General features: G+C 47.1%; 1 protein-coding gene across 1 annotated transcript in view; it reads left to right on the forward strand.

Annotated features, from left to right (window-relative positions):
• Positions 1–2514: 2514 nt before the first annotated feature.
• CCDC9B (coiled-coil domain containing 9B) overlaps positions 2515–23502 on the forward strand; it is a 48768-nt gene continuing 27780 nt past the window's right edge. The window contains exons 1-5 of the mRNA XM_032188246.1: positions 2515–2719; positions 7548–7661; positions 8543–8647; positions 9538–9702; positions 18762–18911. Of these exons, the coding sequence (XP_032044137.1) occupies positions 2708–2719; positions 7548–7661; positions 8543–8647; positions 9538–9702; positions 18762–18911 (546 nt within the window). The 5' untranslated portion in view covers positions 2515–2707. The remainder of the gene's footprint in view (positions 2720–7547; positions 7662–8542; positions 8648–9537; positions 9703–18761; positions 18912–23502) is intronic.

The following is a 23502-nucleotide window of genomic DNA, read 5'->3' on the forward strand; positions in this document are numbered from 1 at the left end:
CAATACTGATGTGCTTCAGCCACCAAGGTGAGGGTGCTCGTGTGAACAAGTTCTGGTCTGTCCTGAGGTCCTGCAGGACCACCAAAATGTCTCGTACCCAGCACATCCCTCTCACTGGAACAGCAGACTGGGACCATCTCTGGCTCCTCTCCGTCGACCTCTGGGTTTCAGTGCTCCCCAGGGCTGGAGTGGTGGTCCTGAAGATCACCCTTATCCTGATGTAGGCACAGATCCCATGGGAAGGCAGCACTGTACCCAGCTATAACACCCACATAAGAGCAGAGTTTTTGACAGTTCAGAGAAAGCCCTCAAGGTGAGGGCAGCTCTGGTGTTATTGCAGCCCTTCCTGGCCATGACACCGTGTATAAGCAAACATATGTGCATGCATATAACCCCACAAATCTCAGCATATTTATAAGGTCCTGCTTTCTATCCTGTGAGAGTACCAAGAGCACCAACAGGTCCCCAGACCAGCCTGTTCTGCCCCACTGCTGAAGCTGCAGATGCTGCTCCCTTAACTGGCCCCTTTTGCCCTTGGGTTTCTGTGTCCACAGCATTAAAACATCATTTCATCTGTCTCAGATGATGATGCAGAAGTAGATGCCTTTCATTTATGCCACTCAGACAGGGTGAAGGACAGCTGAGAAACATCAGCTGTCTGTGTTGAGGGCAGCGGACGCTGCCCTGGAGGAAAGTGCAGCTTGCCAGAGTCATTAGCAAAGGCAAGGGTATTTTGGGACACTCTGTGCCTGCTCATGGCACTGCTCACCACTGGAAGAGCTTGGCTGCACCATCCATGAGAGCAGGGACCAGGGATGCCGTGGCTGTGAAATCTGTAGGAACTGCTTGTGAGTGCTCAGCTCAAGCTTTGACAGCTTGGGCATGAAGAGCACCGCTAGCTAATGAGATCCAGGGGTAGCACAACAGACCCCACTGCGCGTGGCATTTACCCTGCACTGTGCATACAATCTGGTCTCAATATTTGGGATAATCGAGTGGGTCTTTGTGTTAATCTGGAGCTGGTTGTTGGTGTGTGCAGATTCCTTGAGCTCAGAAACATGTCCACCGTACAAGCAGGATATGGCACTGGCACTGGAAGAAAGTGTTTCCATGAGCATTGCCTCCCTGAGTCAGCCCAGCAGCATCTTCCAGGGCCGACCCTGTCCCTCTGGCCCCCAGCCCAACTAAAAATGGGCTCCACCCTCACAAGGGACTATACTCCCCTGGAAACCCAAGGCAGCAGCATCCTTCCAGTTCCCTCTGGCTCAGGTGGGTTCCCAGGGCGAGGAAGGTCTTTGCATGGCTCCACACCTGCACAGGCTTCTCTATCACAAACCTCTTGCTGGGCACTTGGGCTCTAGCAAGGCTCTTGTGTCTTTCTCCCAAGCTTCCATCCACATGAGAGTCTTCATTTCCTTCCTCAAGCCTGCATCCAGAGGCATTGCCTGGGAAATGGCTTCAAGTCCCTTTCATCATTGGAGAAGCTACTAATTAATATGGGTCAGTCTTTCCCTCAAAGCACTTTAGCTAAGCCATGCTTTCCCCTCCTTTAGTAGCCCTGATCTCCAGTAGTTAGAGTTAAGTGCAGAGGAGGGGCTGGGTTCAAAGTTCTTCAAAGTCTTTTGAAAGCTTCCTTTTAACCATGTCAGATCTGGGTTTGAGCTTTCTGGATTTTGTGAGTGGTTGACCTGCTCAGAAGCATTAGAGGGGATAGGTACCTGCAGCAGAGCAACTCCTTTTTTAATGCTATGACATGTAAACAAAACAGGATTCTCATGAAGTTTGGGGTGGGGGAAAGTCCTTGGGCAACAAAATATCCCCGTGTGTGCTTCCAGCTCCTGTTCATCTCTTGTAGGGTCTGGGTCTCTCGGAGGGTGAGGAAAAAGGCACCTGTCTGCAATGAGGGTGGGCATAGCACATAGGATGGGACAAGGTGCTGAGATAAGGGCTTGAGTGCAGCAACCCAAGACAAAGAAGATAAACGCTGCCTGTTTCGGAAAGCCTCTCTGTGACTCTTATGGGGTCCTTTTGGCAGTTTCAGTGGGGGCTTACCAAGGGACCCTCTCCCTTAGCTGCGCTTTTTGCCACTCACAGTGCCAACCTGACAGCATACAGCCCACAGCATCGCTTCTCCCCCCTCCCTGAACGAAAGGTGCCTTTTTAACGCAGGGAAATAATTCCCAGAGAATAATGAAAATAAAGAGAAAAAGGCAAGTCTGGCACTTGTTTTCCCATGAAGGCTCATGCACATACTCGCACTGACAAGACATTCAGGACCCCAGATATTTTCACAATTCCCCGCCAGGCGTGCAGCTAGCCATGCATAACAAATAACACGACCCCATGAATGGCCACGAAGCGAAGTCAAGCTGTTTGCCTGATCCATTTTTCATTGTTCGCTAGCTTTCTCCACTTTGAACAAGGGCTTGTGGCATCAGGAAGTTAAAAGGAGTCAGGAGGGGGGAAAAGGGGGAGTGTTTCTTTTAAAAAGAGAGTGAGATCGGAGAGGAGGACACAGGCACTCAAAACCCTGTCTGCGCTTGGTATATTAGGCAGCCAGTGCTCTTGGCTGGGAGCCCAGGCGAGGCTTTTGTAATCAAAACATGATCTTGTATGCTGTGCAACCAGTGCTGAGAAAGGCCGTCTGATGGCTCTCCTCTTTTAGCTCTGCGCTGGAATCCGCCGGGCTTTGCTGCCGACGTCCGACATGCACCGAGCTGTGAGTGCTGCCTTTGGGGTCCTGGGGGGGCGTGGGGCAGCGGGGGCTCTCGCCTAAAAAGACCACGGAACGACTCGTGCTCAGGGTGGCCTTTTGGTGCTTGTGGCTTTGTTGTTTTTTTATTTATTTATTATTTTTTTATTCCTTGCCTACAGAGAGTAAACGAACCCTGCTGCGTCATGGAGGAGGGGGGGAATGTTGGGGGGGGGGGGAGGATTTTGGGTGCCGGGGCTCGCATGTCGCAGGTTGCGGTGGCAGGCTCAGGATAATGTGCTCCCGGGTGGGTGGGAGACTGGAACAGAGAGCACCCAGCCGGGGAGGGCTGGATGTCGCCCATCCCAGCAAGGGTTTCAGCCGCAGCTGTCAAGGGCAGAGAATATCTCTTAAAAAGAGCGGATGCGTTTGCTCGTGCAGAAGAGTGTTAGCTTGAGCCCCCGCTCCTCTCTTCCCGTCCCTCCCCCCAACCTCCTGTCCCTCGCTCTTTCCCACCCGTGCTGCCTCCGAGGGCTCTCACTGGAGAGGCAGATGGTCGGAGAGGTATGCAGGAAAACGCTGCATGCAGACACAGCCCTGAGCAAGACACCCCTCAGCCCCTGATGAGCTGCACTGTGCGCGTGTGTGTGCCACCGGGGTGCAGGGGCACGGCAGAGTGAGATGTCGGCATGTAATTGAAGTGCGAAGGCACTTGCTCTCCATTTCTCCTTCCGTGACATTTTATTGGGGATAGAAGCAGGCCTCCCTTTCTGCAGCTCTGCCTCACTATCGAGGAGGAACCGGGCTCGGTTGCTTTCTGATTCAAAGCCATCGCACGGTCGTTCTGCCAAAGCCATTTATAACTCGCCCATCGCCGTGACATACGGGCACCTGGCTTCCCCGGAAGAGCTTTATTCTGGGAAGGGCACAGCGTGGCCACTTCTCATCCCAAGTACCAGCTTCAGCAGGGGCTGGGGTGGCAGCTTCGTTCCTGCGGTGAGAGGTGGACACATCCCCCCGGCTGTTGGCCTGCTCGGCGCGGTGGCTGGCCAGCAAACGCTGACTTGGCTGCCTTGCACAATGGGTGAGCCCCTGCGAGCTGCTGTGTGGGCTCAAAACGCTGCTCGGCGCCTCTGTGCCCCGTGGGATGCTTGGTGGCCCCAGGGGCTATGAGAAAGGGGCATCCGCAGCTCCCCAGCACTCGCTGAAACATCACGCAGAAGTACCCAAATGGCTTCATTAATAATGTGGAGGTGAAGCTGTGAATACCAGCAAAACTTCCCTCTGAGTGATTTGTTTCCAGCTGGAAATAGAAAGACCCCCTTCCCCCCGCAGTAGCTGTGTGGCGACGCAAAATGCTGACAAACGTGCAGGGAGGCAGAACGGCCTGGCAGGACTTCTCCATCTTTTGCCTGCTAAAAGAGAAGAGTGCGAGTACAGTCTCTGCAGGAGTTTCTGAATTCTGCCCGAGCGGGCGGCTCCGTCAGTCTTTGTTCAAAGCGATTTGAAGATGAAAGGGGTGTGTTTGAGGGCATGCACCGCTTTGATCCCACCCTCAAGCAGCCAACACCCCAGCACCCGGCAAACGCCGAACCTGCCAATTTAGAGCTCACAGAATAGCTTCTGTTCAGGTAAACACTGAATTCAGCTTTAATCAGGCTTGCAAAATGGCCACGAAACTGTATCCACCCACGTATACAATCGACTCACCTGTCACATACCTGGATGATGGATGGCGATGGGAAAGCGCCTTTCATTCTCTGTAGACCTTGACAAAATCCCATTGTCCACCAGAAGAACATGGGGGAGTGGTTTAAATGTCCCGATTATTCCACCTGAACGTGAATGTGTTCCTGTGTCCTGGCAGAGCCGCCCTTGGCGAGGGCTGCTACATCAGCACCAATGAAATGCCTCTCTGTGGGGATACGACTGAAGATGTGCTTGTGCAAACTGGTTTTCCTGCGCTTTTCCTCTCTGGTCTCTGACAACATCCACATCCAGCCCACCTCCTGCTCCTTGACGGTATCACACTGTCAACCTCTCTCCAAAGAATATTTTGGGGGGGAGATTTGTGCCCCCTCCATCACCCTATTCTTTGCAGTGATGGTCCAGATCAAGCACAGGTCTGCTTGATCAGAGCTGAAATGTCATTAGCTCTGTTTTGTTTTTTTTTTTCATGTAGAGCCCTTGAAAGGAATACCTTGCATTGCAGGGATGTGCAGTGATTCAGCAGCTGGAGATCCCTTCCTTTGAAAGCGAGCGTTAACCATATACAACAGCAGATGATTTGCAGCCCTGGTTCCCAGGAGCCCCGTGACACTGTTGGAAGAGCAGCGATGCTAACCCCTGGCTGAATTCCCACGTGCTATCTAAAGTTATTTTCTGCATTAGCATGGCCCAGGTTCTGCACCAATACAGGACAAAACCACAGCACGGCCACTACCAAAGGGCTGGTGGATCAAACGTGCCCCTCTTCCTACTTCTGTCCATCTCCTGGGTAGCCAAAAACCTTGTAAGACAGTAATTCATCCAGTTTATCCAAAATCCTGCTCTCTCAAACAGGCAGGATATTCCTGGGCATTTCCCATCCTGGTAAAATGCTAACAACTCCACTGTAAGAGACACAAAAAATCAAGGGTCAGGTTCACAGAGCCTAAATCCAGCCTCATTTGATGTACAGGCACACTGCAAGCACAGCTTCAGGAGGCTGAAGCCCTGTAAGTCGCTGGATGAGGTGCACAAACCTAGCTGGGAACATGGAGCAGAGTCAAAGGCTTTCCCTCCCCTGGGCTACAGCTTTGTGGTTTTACTCTTTCCTTTCAAGCATCGTGCTTCTCACTGTGTGTTTGCTCAGTTTAAGAAAAACTTTGTTTGACAGCACCTTCTCTGGATACCCACCGCTCCACTTTTTCCTCTGGTGACCTAATTAGAACCAGGCAAAAAGCAGGAATGCAGGATAAACCCTCCCTTTCCCTCCAGGAAAAGGGACTCACGAGCCCGCTGGCTACGGCTCGAGGCTGGACCCTGGGCACGGCGGCTGTCAGACCCAGATCCTGTGTCCCCAGCTGCCGTGGCTAGACCCTGACGTATCCTTCCCTGAAGGAGGTCACACCTGCTATGTCATGATTAATGAAGGAAAAACCCCTCCAGCCTGTGCAGAAACTCTTCCCAGGCTTTGCTGCTCTGGCTTTCACCAGTGGGGCTGACAGGGTTACTAGGGAGAACGTTTTTGTCCATGGCTGCAGGTAGAGTTAAAAAAAAGAAGTAAAAATAAATAAATAAATAAATAAATAAATAAATAAATATATAGGCAGCATAAATATATATATGTAAAATTCATCTGCAAAATGGCACTCAAATGCTACGGAGCAAGGTGTGGAGGATGGTTTGGGGGTTTTGCCCTTGGGATGGGCACAGCTGGGAGCTGTTGGGCCTGGGAGAAGGGAGGGCAGCAGAAATACTTGCAGTGAGGAGGTCCTGTGAAAATGGGGAAACTGATAATTGTCCTAAAGGGCTTGTTATTTTGGTGAGGAATTAGGAAGCCAACAGGGACAGGGAGGGCTTTGGCAAAAAGCATGAGTCGCTAATGCGTCATGGGCAAAAACGCTTTAGTGATTCAAGAAATTTCAATTGGTTTTCTTTGCCAATTAACCATCTATTAATGCCGGATTCAGGCTTTAAAAAACATCCCGCTCCCCTCCCAGCACCTCTCCCCCTGTATTTTTGCTCCCCAGCCCTGGCCCTTTCAGGCAGCGCCAGGGCCCCCCACTGGCAGCAGCCCCTCCAGGGTCCCCACTCAGCCAGACCCCCTCTCCTCCCCCTCCAGAAGGGTCTTCTTCTTCTTTACCTCCTGCTGTGTCCTCACTTCTCCATTTTTATTAAATCTACTTCCCCAGAGGTGCCATGCCCATCCCTGAAGGAGGCTCCTTGGGTGAGGAGCCCAGGTGAGAGCACAACGGCTGGGCTCGGAGGTTTCCGAGGCTGGGGTTGGAGATGGGGCCCAGCTTTCTCCCTGGGCCCCATCTTTTCTTTTTTTTTTTTTTTTTTTTTTTTTCCTGGTGCAGGTGGGCTGCAGATTTGCTGCAGTGATCCCACGGCAGATTTCCTGCACAGGTCCAAACAGCAAGGAAGGCAGGCTGCCCAGTGCCTGCCCATAAACCTAGGGTTTTCTCTCCTCCCCTCACCGGTCTCACTTTGTCTCACCCAGCTGCGTGTGAGCAGAGGAGAGGCACGCAGATGCCATGCTGATAAGGAGAGCACAAAAACACTGATTAAAAATAAACCTGTAGTGCCTCGGAGATCTCAGCCCTGCCACCTTGCTCTTCCTGTAAACACCAAGCAGAGGCTAGACGAAATGGATCAGCTTGCTGCAGCGAGTTGATACCCATCAGCATTAATTTCCACCAGACGCTGCTGTCACTAGAATTTAGAAATCTGCTTTGCAATTCCCTGCGGTAACCTAGGTGCTGGCTGAATGCAGACGGAGGGCATTGGGTGTGCCTGGCAGCACCTGAACCAGCAGCAGGGAGAGGTCTCATTTAATAAGTGCTGTGTTAACTCTGGAGCCTACTGCCAGCCATCAAAGTGGGCCATCGCATTTTTGCTCCAATTACCTCACTGCCAAACAGAAGTGTTAAAAAAAAAAAAAAATATATATATATATAAAAAAGAGTCAATTCTGTCAGGAAGAATTCAACAATTCAACTAAAAAGATACAGTGTCCTTTTAACTGGAGGTCTAAGGACAGAAATGAAAGGCAAAGACCCTTCAGCTTTCCCCCCATCCAAGGAGAAGGATGAGGTTTGTTTCCTGTTGGTGCCATGACTGGGAAAAGCTTTGGTCCTTCTGTTTTCAGGATGCCACAGTGGATGATGCCGTGCTAAGGAAGAAAGAACAGAAAGATGTTGAACTTGATAAGAAAATCCTGGCTTTGCGGAAGAAGAATGAAGCGCTCATACGAAGATACCAGGTAAGTCTACTTGATTCTTATCTTCCCCACCTCTGTTTTGGAGTCCTCACAGCTCTCTGCATGAAGAAAACAGTCAGTAGCATAGGAACAACTTGGTTAGATAACATTATTCACAGGATACTGTTTGGAGCAGGTGGGCCAAGCTCTGCCCTTTGCTATGGCTCCTGAAATTAGAAACCAGGCTTGCTGATGTCTCCATTCCTACATCAGCGTTTCTTCTCATGCTACCTCTGTCTCTATCACACCTTTCCCACCTCTTTCCCTGTGCACAAAGCCTCTTGGTTTTGGAGCTGATGAACATTTGCCAGCTGGGCAGGTAGTCTTGAATCCAGCAAAGACCTGTTGTATCTTAGACCTAGAGCTGAAGGACTCAGTGGAGTTCTGGACTGGTTAGAAGATTTATTTCCTTTGATACCAGAGGAGTCATTTTGGACCTTTTCTGGTGACAGCAACAAAATGGTACCTTGCTGAAAGCTATAGGAAGGACTGAATGCTACAAGCAGTCAGGGAGAGGAACCCTCACTTCATATGAAATGTTACATACCTAACTACCATCACTTGGCTTCTAGAAGCTGCCTAGTAGATAGGCAGATCACAGCCACCTTCTCCTGGCAAGACATAATGTCCTGGCCCCAGTCTGGCATGGACACCCTGGCTTTTGTGCACAGCTCTCCCTTTCTGCAGGCCTGGTGTGTCTCCCAGCCTCTCCATATGTCCCAGCCACTGTCACCCCTTCCAAGGGCATGTGGAAGGGACACAAGTTGGTCCACTCCCTTTCAAAAGTGGAGGTAGAAGAATTTAGGAGAAATTCTAAACAGAAACATGGACAACATCTGTAGAGGGACAGGTTCAGGCTGACGATAAAGACGTATCTGTTTCAGGAAATAGAAGAGGACAAAAAGCGAGCTGAGCAGGAGGGAATGGCTGTAACTTCCAGGAGACCCAAGCAAGACGGACTCACTATTACCATCACCAAAGCTCACAACGTAAGTGCTGCCTCCAAGCCAGCTCTCTCTCCAGCAGGACCTCCACAAGTGCCAGTGCATCTGAGGGTACTTGCAGGCCGGGCAAAGTCACAGTCTCCTTAGGCTTTGTACTTGCAAAGCAAATAGCCTTTGGCTGCTCTGAGGCTTTGGGTCAAATGCTGCAAGTCCCAGGCATCCTTCCTGACTGCCCCAGATCTGTGTCTGGCAAAGCTTGTCCTCCTCTCCTGGCAGTGTGGGAGCTGGTAAATCACCAGGCCAGTCCTGCATTAACCCCTGGGGGATGTCCAAGGCTGAGCCAAACCAACCCTCCTCCTCCGCAGTCCGCGCTCCTGGGTTGGTAGATCCAGGCTAGTGCATTGCTCACTTCACCACGCCCTGGCCCTTGCTTTTCTCTGGAGGTGCGTTGTTGCACACATTTTTCTCTCATACAGGACCTGAAAGATGCAATTACCCAGACTGAACACTATGGACAAGATAGCCCAGCCCTCTCGATGGTGAGCACGACCCTCAGGAGCCATCCACTTGGCTTCCCAGGCAATCTCCATCAGGACATAGGCTTTCCTGATCTAACTCAGAGTGCTGCAGAAAGAGAGGAGGGTGACATTTGTTTCCTAAAACTCTGGCATTTTAGTCTGAAATGTCAGATTTGTAAGTGCAAAGGATTTTCCAGACCCTCTGTAATTGTGGCTTTTGCTGCCGAGCAGACAACGAGCCCCTTGTTCCATAGGAATGTCACGGCACAGCGCCGGGCACAGAAAACTTCCTCAGGGCAAGGCTTGCCATTTCCTTAACTGGCCTGCCTTGCTCATGGGCAAGTGTGTTTGGGGAAGGGGAACACCCCGGTGAGCTGAGGGGCTGGGATTTGCTCATGGAAGTGCTTCATTTCCCAGGACAAAAGGGTGGTGAGCGAGAAATGGAGTCCCTGTGCTACAAGCCCTGGATTTGGCATCGGCAGTGAGGAAGAGGAGGAGGAGGAGGAGGAAGCAGATCATATGTTCACATTCAGAATGGGGAAGAGGATGCAGCTGGCTGTTACCATGGACAACAAAGCCAAGGTGAGCAGGGAAGAAGATTACAAAGGGGCTTCTGTTCTGCCTCTCACTTGAGCTTTCTGCTCAGCCTGTCCCCCAGTGTCTCCTCTCTGAAGGGAATAGATCCCCTCCCATTCCTTTCTTCTCATTTCTTGATCCCTTGTCATAGCCTCAGTCTACACCTCGAGTTGCCATGCGCTGTGTTTTCCTCCCCATGTGTCATTTGCTGGAATCAGCCCCCAGGCCTTGCTAAACCTCCCAGCAGCTCCATCCATAGCCCACGCAGAGCCCTTTCTGGGAGAGCAGATGCCTTATTGCCCACCACTTGGGCCAGCAGCAGGGTGTTAAACTCTGTTGCTGTGCCTGGAAAGGGGATGGAGATAAGCAAGAGCCCAGACAGATTTAGCTGCATTGCTCCTTAGCTATTCCCGGGGAGGCAATGATGTTTAGTGGTAAAAACAGCATCATTTCTCCCTGTTGCTCTATTCCAGAAAGTCCTAAATGCAGAATAAAATCCAAAGTGACATGAGTATCAGTTGCAGCTGCCAATGTGCTGGGCAGCAAATGTGCCCCAGTATTTTCAGACTTAATTAGAAATTTTGCGAAACAGAAAAAGTAATTGAAATTGATCATGCCAGAACATTCCTTCCTAGCTGCTACCCCTATCTCTCGTGGAGTCTGTGCATCTAGATGTAATGATTTTTTGAAGTTTTGGCAGGAAGGATTTGATAAGAGTTTGGCAGTTAGTCTTGGCAACATGCCCAAGGAAATATGCGCCTGTATGAGCTTCACGCTCTTATTTACCTCTGGTATATCCCAGGGAAATGATCCTGTTCATGTTGGAGTTACTGAGTTTGGCCACTGAGATCAATAGGAACAAGGACCAGAAATGCCACCTCCCCTGGAAAAACATAATACCTGCACGTGCACGGGCACCTGCATGGGAACTCAGGGAAGCCCTCTAGTTAGTGAGCCTCTGGAGAAGGTTACTGCTGCAGCTGGTACTTTTTCTTGATGTTTAATATGTTCCACAAGAGCACAGGAAGCAGAATTATCTGTTAATTGATTAACACTAATTAGACACCAGTGAGACACCTGGAGACATATCGCCAAGATGAGCACAGACCCTTTGTGCAGACCGTGCCCACGGGAAGCAGACAGAAAGCCTCAGTCCTCCATCTCCTGCCTTGCTAAGCCACTGGGACAGACGAGGTCATCCCATTTCTGCCAGGGCAGCACTGGGAAAAGGAAACAGTGGCAGCAAAATGTTGCTCCCCTAGAGCCCCTTTTAGGCACAGCAACATGCTTGGCCCACAAAATCCGAGAGGGCTTTTGTGAAGTGAGGTCCAGGCCAAAGCCATTTCCCAGGGTAATGAAGCGAGCCCCCACCCTTCCTGCTACCCTGGCGCTTTGAGGTAGGAGTGCTGAAAACCTTGGCTGTAAACAAAAGGCAGAGAGCCATTTACTCCCTCCGAGGCAGCTTGGAAATGTTTTTCCAATTTTGTGCCTCGAATGCCTTTTCATTTCTGTTTCTCCCTGACCTAGCTAGCCTTTCTTTCCATGAAGAAGCAGGCTACAATCACTGCACCATTATGAAGTCATTGTATGTTACCTTGAAGGAACTGAATCATTTTGGAAATAATGTAGCTTTCAGAATGATTTTTCAGGAGAAAGAGAATGAGGCTGCTCATTTCCTCCATACCAGATACATAACCAGTAGCGTGAACATCCCTTTCGAAAGAAATCACATTCCATAACAACCAAACCACCTTCTAATACAAAAGAAAAAAAAAATGCCTTTTTTTTTTTTTTTTTTTTCTTAGAATAGAGGATACGTAGAAATCCCTCATTACTGACTGAACTTTATCAGTGAAATATTTAAGAGTCTCCTCCAAGGTTTCTCATGGCCATGTAGTTGTATGCGGAGGACTTTCATTTGAAGCAATTACATTTGCAGAGTGAATGCCTCTCACAGACAGGCTGTGTCCCCTGGAGCCTTTTCCGTAATCTACAGCTCAGAATTCAAATCCTAGATGGGGATTTGTATTAGCGCAGAGCACTGGCAGCTAAAGCACATTGCTGCCTTAAACTCTGCATCAATGTTTTTCAGCATGGCCAATTAATAGACCTCTGAGATTTTTTCTGCCGGAAATGCAGACCTCGATGGAAACTTCCCATAAGTTCCCTATTGTACAGTATATACAAATTTGCTGCATTAAGTACCTTTTTCAGGCCTTAGCAACCCCCCAGGGGCTCGTGAGTGTTGGTGTAAAGCACAACCCAGCAGCCTGACTTGATGACAGAGGAAAACTGATTTATTGCCGAATGTTCCGGTGGCGTCAGTTCAGAACATTCCTTTAGTTACCTTAAATTTAGTTCTTCAAATGGGTGAGTAGGAAGAGTGTGGAACTGTGCAGGGTGAGAGAGGAAAATTACCAGGATTTTGGACAAAATTGTATTTGCTGTCACATGAAGTACAATCTTACTTGTTAATACTGCTCTATTAAGGCATCCTCTGGGCTGCTGAAGATTAAAAGAGAGTGTAGATAATTTGCCTCAGCTTCCCAGTGAGCAAGGCTTCACCAGGTGTCCCCAAAGAGACTTGCTTGGTGATACTGGAATGACAAAATAGGCCTATTTCATTTGCCCCACCAACGTTTTTCCTATGACCACTGCAAGGTTCAAGCAACAGAGCAGCTGGGCTGTGCAGAAAACAATTTGCACTAAAACCTCAGTGTCACAAATCACAACAAAGGGAGAAGCTCCAATGGAAGGGCATCTGGAAAGTTGTATAAACTGGACAGCACTCCAGGGTATGTCTTTGTTCCCCATGTTCTTTTTCCTGACACCCCTCAGGTGGGCATTTTTAACACCCCCTTTTCCATCTGGGGCATACCTCAGACATAAGAGGGGCATTTCTCCATTTGCAGATTCTCAGTGAACTGTTACCAGGGTGTAGCTGTCACGAGCAGTGTAGCTTTGCCTGCCTGCAGCTAAATAGCTAGTGCCAGAGTCTCAAATCTCACACAGGCAGCGAGTGAGCAGGGACAGGTCCCATGGAGGGGAGGAGGTGGCTCTGCCAGGCACTGCTGCCTGTTTGGGCCCTGCTCCCTGTTCCCGTTGGCTCTGCACGGGCACTTTCCTCATCTGACATCCCTCACTTTGGGAGCTCGCCCGCTGAGGGCCCGGATTTCCCAATGTGGGACAAGCAATCTAGGAAATCTCTGATATTCTTAAAATAGTAAATGAGCAAAAGATGTGCTGGCATGTTAAGCAGAATGTGCCTTCAGGCGACCCATCTTAGCCAAAAGTAGCATAGGGAGGGAGGGAAAAGGGTATTTCATGGAAAAGTCAGTGGTCTCCCACTCCTATTTACATGTAAGTCTAGCTATCACTGCTCTGCTAAAGAGATATTTCCTGTATCAGCCTCTCGGCTTTCCCTGCCATCTGCTCCGTAAACTGCAGGGTTTAATGGCTTTGCCAATGTGCCAGCCTTCCTACTGTGACTTTTAACGTATAATGTCCCTAGGAAGGTGCCACCTTCCTGTAAATCCAGTAATGCGCTTTGGACCTTCAGTCTCGTTCACTGTGTTTGGGTACAAGCCCCTCTGCATTGGTTCTTGGGTTTTCACACTGGGGCTTTGCTGTTGTTTTTGCTCATGCCCTGTGTCCCTCCTCAGGAAGGACTTTCTCAGGCAGTAAGGGATTAGCCCGTCTTTCAGACATACCCACTCAGTGCTGAGCCTCCCTGGCAGGAGTTACTTGTGACCGTGTTATTTGTCCAAAGGACAGGTCATTGCCACCTAAACACCTAAAAGAGCTCTAGGGTATGGCTGTGGACTTAACCTGGAATTAAAGTTTGATGTACAAGTCACGGACTCATAGCTTGCTATGATCCTGCTAAGCCATCACTGGACTTGCTTTCTTCATGAAAAACAAACAAACAAAACAAAATAAAACAAAATATAAAATAATAATATAAATAAATCAATAAATAAACATTAACGGGGATGTTAAACACCTTGTATTGGTGCTTTGCTTAGGGCAGGGCAGCCCAACTCATTAATTAAGCCTAACTTCATTAATTAACCTCACCAGGACAGCCTGGGATTACTGCACATGCCTGCTTAGGGTTTAACAGAAGGAAAAATATATTGCCTTGAATGCCCCAGGAAATTCAGAACTATCCCTGGAGCAAAGGTATTTCCTGGGAATAATAACAATTGAAGAAAAAAGTAATGTACAGCTTCAGCACCAAAGTAAGTAACAGTCTTGAGCAATTCAGTGGTTCCAAGGCAAAGTCAACCCTATTTTCAGCCTCTGATTCATGCCAGAAATAGAGCAGGGAAACAGGACAGCAAGCAGCTCAGAGCCCATTCTGCAAGGCACAATGGATCCGGCTATCTTCAGAGGTTACCAGCAGCTCTCAGCACTTCCCCAGATAGTTGTCATGGAAAACTGAGCCTTATGCAGGGGGTCTAACCTGAGTCGTTCCTGTGATTCCCAAGAATTTTGCTCTTATGGTGGGAGAACACTGTCCTTTGTGGGACTGTTTGCATACTGAGGAAGCAGCGGTGCATTGCTTGGGCTGCACAGTTCCTGGGTGGCAGTAGGCAGCCTCCTTGGCTCGAGGGTTGCTGACAGGGAGGCAGAAGCTGGGGAAAAGAAAGAAAGAGACTTTTTCACAGAAAATTGCCTTACAGATTGCCTTGGGCAATTGCCCAGATTGCTTTATAGAGACCTCCACCCAACAGATGTGAGTAAGGAACAGGTTTTTAGAAGAGGACAGGCTGGTGTCGGGAGAGAAAAAAGAGGGGTACAATCTTGCATACACCTACATATATTCCGAAACTAGGGGTGGCTGGTTTTGTCCCTGTTGTGACTGCCGTGGCATTACTAGGGTTAAGTTGTGAACCCATGATGTGTAGGGGGCCTTGAAAAACTGCTAAGCACTTTTCTTCCATGTCTCAAGGCATAAGAAACTGTTTAGTTTCCCTCATAAAGGGGAATTGTGAAGCACACACAATGGCGTTTTCCACTTCATCCTCACTAGCTGTGGGAGAAAGTTTAAATAGGAATGCTTAGGTTTTCAGAGCAGCTAACAAGACTTTTTATTTTCACTTGCTTTTCATTTCAATGGGAAATATTTGTTCATATGTCTGGAAGACACATGATTCAGTTAGCTAATTTGGCAAGCTACTGTATAAGAGGTAGCTGTTTACATAGTCTATAAAGGAAGAGTCAAATAAAACTGCATTTTCCTGTGTTTATCACAAGGCATTTCCCATTTGTATCTTCCTAAAATGACCATGTTAATTCTGTGTTTCTGAGCTACTGGGTCAGCTCAGCATAACTGCTAACATGAATGAGAATACTCCTGTGACCACAGATATTGCCCTATGAACCCAAAGAGGATGGCAGAAGAGATTTGCAGCTTCAAATTATCCATCACAGCTCTGTGGTCTGAAATATGAGACCAAGATAGTCTATTCAAAAGGTTAATTTTTTGTCTACCCACGTCCATTAATACTGATTTGCAGCAGCGTAAAGAAAAGCCACATTGGTGGCTTTGACTGCAAGTAGGAATCCTGTGCTGACCATTATAATTCCGGTCTCTGGTTTCAGTGAAAATTAGGAATAAAATACATGAATCACAGAATATAAATAGGACTTGAAATATACTTCTAGTTTTAAAACATCCTGTGTTTGTATTGGCCAACAGTTCTGGCAACGGAGCTATGTTAGCTCTGGACATGAGGTGATTCTGTCATTGAGAAGCAGGTACCACTTAAAAGCCACGACCTAAGTACTTCCAAACATTGTGTTTGGTTGATACTGAATTCATGTCTGTATTACCTAGTTTTTGCTGTATACATGTAAAAGCCACAAGCTGAAGAAAACAGGCAAAATTACTATGCTTGCACACATCTGCACACATACGTTTGTGCATGTACACACACAAAATCTAAACAGGTTTTCCTTCAGAGTTGAGGCAGGCTAACAACCTGAAAACAACAACAGAACCATAAAACAACTGATGTGGAATGGGACATCAGGAGGCCATCTAGTCCTGTCCCCAGCTACTGTCCACAGCTGACTTCAAGGTTGTCAGAGGTTGCTCAGGGCTGAGTCCAGTCAAATTCTGAAAATCTCCATCAATGGGTATTTCCCAGCTGCTTTGGGCACCTGTTTTCAACTGTTTGACCGCTACTATTGTGATTTTTTTCCCTCCACTTGAGCCGTACTTCCCCTTGTGGCAGCTTGTCTCCCTTGCCTCTTGACCTTTCTCTGAGCATGTCTGAGAGGCTGGGCAGATCTTGCCAGTAAAAGACTGTGGCAACAAAAGTATAGAGTACCTCATTTTTTTCCATGTCTCGTAGCACTAAGTTGCTCACCCCATTCCACAGCAGGCCAACATCTTTCTTCATCTTTCTTTGATGCTAATATACGTACAGAAGTCCTTCTTGCTGACCTCCACATCTCTCCCCAGTTTCAATCCCAGTTGAGCTTTGGCTTTCCTAACTCCATTCCTGCACCCCCAGGTGCTGCTCCTATATTCTTCTTTGAGACCCTATTCCTTCCCACCTCCCACAGACTCTCTTTTCACATTTAAGTGTAACCAGGAGCTCCCTGCTCAGCCACGGTGGCCTCCTACCACACCTGCTCATTTCTTGCACAACAGTAAGTCCTTATTTACGTTCTCAAGCCTTGTCTATGAAAACCAGTCAGGTTTCCTGGGCTCCTTTCCCCTTCAGACTGCTTCCTGTGGGACCCTGCATACCAGTTCCCTGAACAAGCCAAAATCTCCTTTCCAGAAGCCCATGGTCTCTAGTCTGCTGCTTGCCTTCCTCAGTGCTCTCAGTATCCTAAAATCCAACATCCTCTGGTCACTGATGACAAAGTTGCTATCTGTCTTCACATCTTCAGCTGGTTCTCACTTTATTTTAAAAATCAGGCAGTCAGCTATTAAGCTGTAGTAATGCAATCACTGGTAATCTTGTGACTGCAATGGGATGTGCAGTTAAGGACACTATAGTATGCCCTACTAATGGAGGAAAGGTAAAACTGGGATTTCAGAGCAGTTTAGATTCTGGTTTGAGCTTTCTGGCTCTGTCCCAGCTGCTAAAATCACATCTTTCTTGAGACAGATACTTAGTCTAAGACCTTTAAAATAGCTCACAGAGCTTTTAGATATGGGGACACCTTCAGGGCATACATACGTGCTCCAGGTAGAAGTGCAGCTGACTGGCTGGCCATGGTAGACGCCCAGGCAGTTGTACTCCTTATTTAAATGATTGCCTGTTCTCTTGATTATCAACTTTTACTCTCTCAGGAAAAAGATCTTGACAGTGCTGGGGGGTGGCTCACAGATATCTACTTGGTCCATGGCAGCAGTCAAAGTAGACTGCGTTGACACAAACATTGGGAACACCACAGAAAGAACCAGAACGGCATTGAGCAGATTGGCAGCAGATCCTTACTGTGAATACAACATGTGGCTTCAGTTATTTCAAGAAAAGCAGAAATAGCAAGGGTCCTACTAAGGGCAGCAAAACTTGTTAGAAGCGAGAGCTGAAACCTGAAACCAGAGCTCTACACGGTTAAGGGAATGTATAAAAAATCCCCACTGTGTCCACACAGCTCTGGTGGTTGGAACCAACAGCAGGACACGGACCCACTCCTCAACCTGCACGCATAGACCAACTCAAGAACAGTCTCTGCTGAGACAGCAAAACTACACAATGTGAAAGCAGAAAAAGCAAGAGATGGAAGGTCTGATGTTGAAAATATTCCACTACTTTCCAAAGCGGGTATTGTGTTTTAGGAAGCTTGATGACTGGACAAACGATAAAAAAGGTCTTGCTTACGGAGGCTGTCTACACCAAGGCTCCCTCCATGTTAACATCTGCACTTCTGGCAGAGCCAAGTGAAGATGAGGCTAATGCAAGACATCTTGATATCATATTTCATGGCAAATTCACTGATGCTTGCAAGACTTCCATACAAATCCGAGGTCAGTGTGTACTATTTGTTTTTGAAATGAAGTTTGTAGCGACAAAGAGTTCCCAAGGTTCACTGAACTTAGCTTGGAGGTTCTGAGACCCATAAAAATCAAGACTCTGGTATGTGTGGAAGTCCAGGGAGAAAACCAGAAGAAAATGTACCATCCTTTAGGGAGGGAAGCTTCTAAGGGATGAACCCTGACAGAGTTGATCAGAAGAATCATATAGAATAGAAAAGAAAAAGATCAGAGATAAAAATGGAGATGACTTACCAAGTATTTTATTTCCCTGTAAGACAAAAATAAAAAGGCACATGATGGAACTGAAATATGATACTTTTAAATGAGAAAAAGTATGTATTTTTGTACAAAAGATGTACTCATTTTGTGGAAGTGATGGCTGAGGGCATTGGCTGGAGCTCAACCAGCTACAAAGATAATTAACAAAATTAGAACCAGATGTAAATCCATGCAGTAAAGACATGAGCTGATACAAACAGCTGGAAATAATATGTGAAAGGGGGTAAACTGCCCTTGTTTAAGGAGTTTATATATCAGTTTTCTAAACTATTCCTCTGCTGAATAAATCATCCCAGAAATACAGATGCACAATGATTATGAAGATAATAAATTATCAAGTGCTAATACACTTTGGGGTAGTAACTGCTATGCAGACAAGAGTGGAGAGAACACCACTATTTCCTTTCTATCTCACCCTATAGGTTTCTGCCCCAGTGTAGCCTCATGTTTTACTCAGACATTTTGCTTGTTGAGAGGACAACTTCGTATGTGTGTCAAAGACAAAAATGCAGTGTGGCTCACCTGTCCGGAATAAAAATACCAATCTTGTTCATGCTGCAAAACATCTGAACAGGGGAAATTCCACCCTACCTAGTAGTATGTACTCAGTTAAACAAGGCTATGTAATGTTATATATCCCTTAAAGTTTCTAGCTTTACAAACAAAGAAGCCTGGCTTGTGTTTCTGTTTTGCCAGGCCAAAATCCTGTGCAATTCAGGGGTGGGAAGGGAACTGCATAGGGCTAATGGAGGTGTCCTTAAGTTCATCCTGTTCTTTCCAGGGCAAGCGGATTGTCAGCGAGAAACGCACCGAGTGCTTCCCTGGCCCGGGCAGAGTGCCAGACCTCAGTGAAGAGGAGACAGACCACTTGGTGGCTTTCCGCCGGGGGAGAAGGATGCAGATTGCCATCACCATGGATAACAAGGAAAAAGTAAGTGCTTTGTGAATTACTGGACTGCAAAGAATCAGTGGCATCCACTAGTTTTGCTGGCATGTGAAGTGCCATGGGGACAGATTAGGAGCTAGCCCAGCAACAGGACACTGGGAGAGACTATATGTTAAAAGTGTGGAGTTTATCATCGTAAAACTCTCTGGCTTTTATCACTGTGAAAGGGGAAAGGCTACAATTCCATTTCCCTTCTCTGTGCTCCTAGCTAGAGCTAGCTTGCTTTTAAATGTACAAGGTGAATAAGAAATACCAGATGCTGTTTCAGGAGGGCTGATGAAAGCACTGCCAGATATGTGGCATGAAGCTCACAAATGACCCCTGTCTCTTACTGCCTTCTGTTTGGAGCCGTACAACAGATTGTGAGTCAAGAGCCCTGTCCTCTTGACACACTGCACAACTTAAAAGTTAACAGAGCTGGGCAATATTTGCTTCTAAACCCAAGTCCTGCTGCACCTCGCCATAGCCTACTGGGTGAGCTGGCTGAACTTTGAAGCATATTTCAAATACCTCTTTGCAAATACCTTCCTCTTTACACACACACAGAGAGGCATGTGATATTTTCCTATTTGAGGGTTTGCAAGATAAGTAAGAATGCCTGCAGCAAACAGGGCCAGTGAAGACTACGAAAGAAAACACTTATTGTAGCTGCCAAACACACCCAGGAGCACTGGGAGACCTGTGCAGCACCCTCTCTGGGACAGCAGCCAGCCATCTGCCAACTACCCACATGTATCGTCAGCTTCTCCTCCTCCCCAGAGTTTACCTAGACCCTGAAAGCCCACAAGTTCCTTTCTTATGGCTACCAAGCAACTCTCTGAATACCATAAATCTCATATCCTGAGCTCTGTTCTAAAAGTGTGTGGACAGGCCTGGGAAAGGTAATATCTCATCTGCTTTTACTATAAAATGTGAAATTGGAGGCTGAGTCCACGTATCCTATATCCTATGTGTTTTTGGTGATGCCGTGCTTGTATGGATCTCAAAGTGGTTAGACTAAGAGTGTGTGCAAGAGCAAGCCTACAGCTGCACCAGCTTAAAGCCATGTCTTCCCACACCTTTCTACACAAAACATTGAAGATTTGATGCTTTGAATTGTAGATTGGCAAGTAAAGTGTGATGTTCCTGATGCCTGGCTGGTTTGATTTTGGTGAGTGAGCACAGGTTGTGTCTCAGGTCTTGCTCCTGCAACTTTCAGGTCCCGCTCTGCTGCCATTCATTTAAGCTCACTCATTTAAATTCAATCCCAGTGAACGCAATTGCCTTCATATAGCAGTCCGAGGAACTCATGTAACTGTCATCTCATCTTTCCTCAACTGTATATAGTCACAGTGGTCTCTTTCACCCAGCTTGGGCTAGAACCCAATCCTGATAATCCCCGGGGAATGCAAACAACTCCATGCTGCTCCTCCTCAGATACCAAAGTTCATTTAAAATCTTTACCCTTTTTTTTTTTTTTTTTCCTCCTTAATCCAAAGCTCAGTTGGTAGAGGGTAGGACTAAAGCCCCATTACTTTTCTAGCAACAACAGGCTGTGAGGGAGGCCTGCTGGATGCTGACATCTGCAGGGAGAGAGATTGTGTAGAGCCATTTGGGGCCTTCATGCCTTGGCTGAACAAGAACAGGATCTCTGTTGGGAGCACAGGAGAGCCACAGAGGCTTGGTATAAGTCTAGCTACTAAACAACAGTACCAAGGAGTAATACATGCCCTCAGTGCTACTTAAGATTGAAAGGAAAGATCAGTTTCACTTGATCACCTGTCTGCTGGCAGGACAGATAGTCTGGCTCAACAGCAGCCTTGGACTCATGTCACTGACAAGACCCATTTAGCAATAGCATCATGCTTCTTGCTGGCACACACAAAAAAAATGTGCTCTGCTTTCTGTTACCGAGCTTTGCAGCATACCTCTCCTAGCCTCTCAGAAACTCACAGAGAACAGAAGGGGAGCTTTCAGGGTGCTTTCAGGATCTGTATACTCTCTCAGTTTGCACAGGAGGCAGGGAGAAGGCACAGGTGTTTTCACAGAGCATACTTCCAAGGGCTGGGAAACAGAGGGGTTAGTAGAAATCATTTTAAAAATGGGCTTTTATGGTAGTAATTGTTGTTGTTCTTTGTATTCATCGTATAATTTAGAAAAAGATATAAAGCTGCATGTTTGAAACTCCAGTTTCCAATACCTGTTACCAATTGGATATGTTTCAGAGTCCAGCTAAGCACAGGAGATTTCCTTGCTTCCATCGTTTGCTTGCTTTCATTTCCCTAGAATGATCAAGCCCTGTTCTTCCCTAGCTAATGAAGATGCCTTCTTATTTCCACATTAACTGTGTAACTCCAGCCAACAGCTACTACAGCCAGGGCAGAAACCATCCCTCAGTGTGCAGGCACCTTGCAAGGTGTGACTCAAAGGATGTGGCTGAAAGACAGTTAAGGGTTTGGGTTTCACAGTCACCTCTACAGGCTACTTTCTTCCATCTGCACTTGGTCAACCTTTTCCCAGGATCTGGGAGAGGAAGATGGGGCCTGAAGCGACAGATCACATTGGCACATTGGCATCTCACACATCGTGCTAGCTTGGGTTGGTTGAGGCATGTGACGCTTGGTCTGGCCCACCCTGTCATTTCAGCTGTTCCTAAGCTGCATTGAGGACTAGTGTTTTAAACAAGTGCTTCTCTTTGCTGGTTGAGATAGTACTTGAAAAAATGAAAACAGGCATGGACGCCTCATGTAATGTGCCTCAGAGCAATGAGTTTCTCCAAGAGGCACTGGAAGACTACAATGCAGAGAGAAGGTCAGAATTTGTAACACTCATCCAATGTTTTTGCATCACAGGAAGCAGTACATAGATCATCCCCTGTTCACTTTTCCGAAGCACAAATGATTTTATTGACCTGTTTCATATCTTCCTTCAGCCATCTTTATTCAGGCTTAAGAGTCCAGACCTATTTAGACATGTTTTGTGAGGAAGAATTCCAGTGTTTTTGATCACCCTCGTTGCCCTTGTTTGTGTCTTTAAATATATATATATTAGTTTTACTAAATTCTTTTAATACAAGAGGTCCAGAGATGTACATGGTATTCAAGCTGTGGGCTCATTGTGGATGTACTCAGTAATGCAGTGATGTTTCTGGCTTCTTCTCTGTTCTTGTCCTAACAATTTTGCATTTCCTTTGCCTTTATTTTTTTTTCCTAAAATAATTGAGCTAACATTTTCAGAGAACTAGTCACAATAATACCAAGATTTCATTCCTGAGTGGTAATCGTAATTCAGACTTCACCACTGTGTGTTTGTATATAAGAAGAGGCGTTTTTCTCCATGTGAGTTATTTGGTATTATTGATATTGAATTTCATCTGTAATTTTATGATGCAGGCATTCAATGTCAAGAGATCTTTTGCAGCTCTTTGCTGGCAAATTACATTCTTTGCCCTGGATGATTTAGTATCATCAGCAAACTGTCATCTCTCTATTCAGCTCCTTTTCCAGACCATTTATGAGCATGTTGAGCAAAGCACGTTCCAGTGGCACACCCCTGCTAATCCGCTGTGGAAACCGACATTTTCTTGCCACTTTCTGTTTTCTACCCTTTTATTAGTTGTTGATCCCCAAGGAAACTTCATTTTCATCCCCAAATGATTCAGCTGCCTGATGGGGCATCGGTGTAGCTGTTCATTCAGACCTCAGCTGAGACCCCCAGTTCGAGGATTAGCTCTCAGTCTCTCTCACCATCCCAGTGCAGTCCCTTCTTTTGCCTTTTTCCCCTCGTGGCCCAGCTGGTTCCCTGCTCATTCTGGGTTATTTGTGCTCTCCTCACAGAGGCTTGCAATGCCTGGGAGAGGGATCACACCCATCACTTTCCTTTCAGTAACATCCTGTAGCCTGGCCACTGTCAAATCTAGCCCCTCCTTCCTGCACTTGCTAAATATATCCTATTATAACATTTGAAGACCATCCTTGCTATCCCACATTTTTCTCTATTTTTATTCACGATGAAATTCATTAAGAAGAAGCTAAGCAAACAAACAAAAGACTCCCATTCTCACTACCCTGCGTGCTTCTAGCTAGTGCCACATTGTCAGTCCTATACCACATCACAGCTGGCAGTGCACAGTTGTGGCAAAGGCTGTGCGTAAGAGGAAATGCGAGAAACAAAAAGATGTTTTCATAATTTTCCTTTCCAAAACAGTCCCAGTCCAGGACATATTACTCTGCCATATTGAGCCCTGTTTTTCTCTACCCAGTGAACTAGGTAGAATAGTCCTGGTAGCACAGAGGTGGGCAGAACAAGTTATCTCATCACTTTGCAGAACGAATCATCCCAATACAGCTGCATGGCCTCCAGTGCTGCTGCTGGCTTGGTGATGCCACATCTAAAACCTTTCTTCCCACCCTGCCTGGATGCCCCTAACTCTCACCCCATCAGGACTCTTCCTGCACACAGGGACAGGGATAATGCCTAATATTTAGCTCTACTTTTCCTAAAAAGCCATTCCATGCTCTGGCACAGTTTCAGTGTCATTACTACGTTAGAGAAGCAAGCTAGCAGCCCAGGACCAGTGGAGCACAATGATTAATTA

This window comes from Aythya fuligula, chromosome 5 (assembly GCF_009819795.1).
Source record: "Aythya fuligula isolate bAytFul2 chromosome 5, bAytFul2.pri, whole genome shotgun sequence".
NCBI lineage: Eukaryota > Metazoa > Chordata > Aves > Anseriformes > Anatidae > Aythya > Aythya fuligula.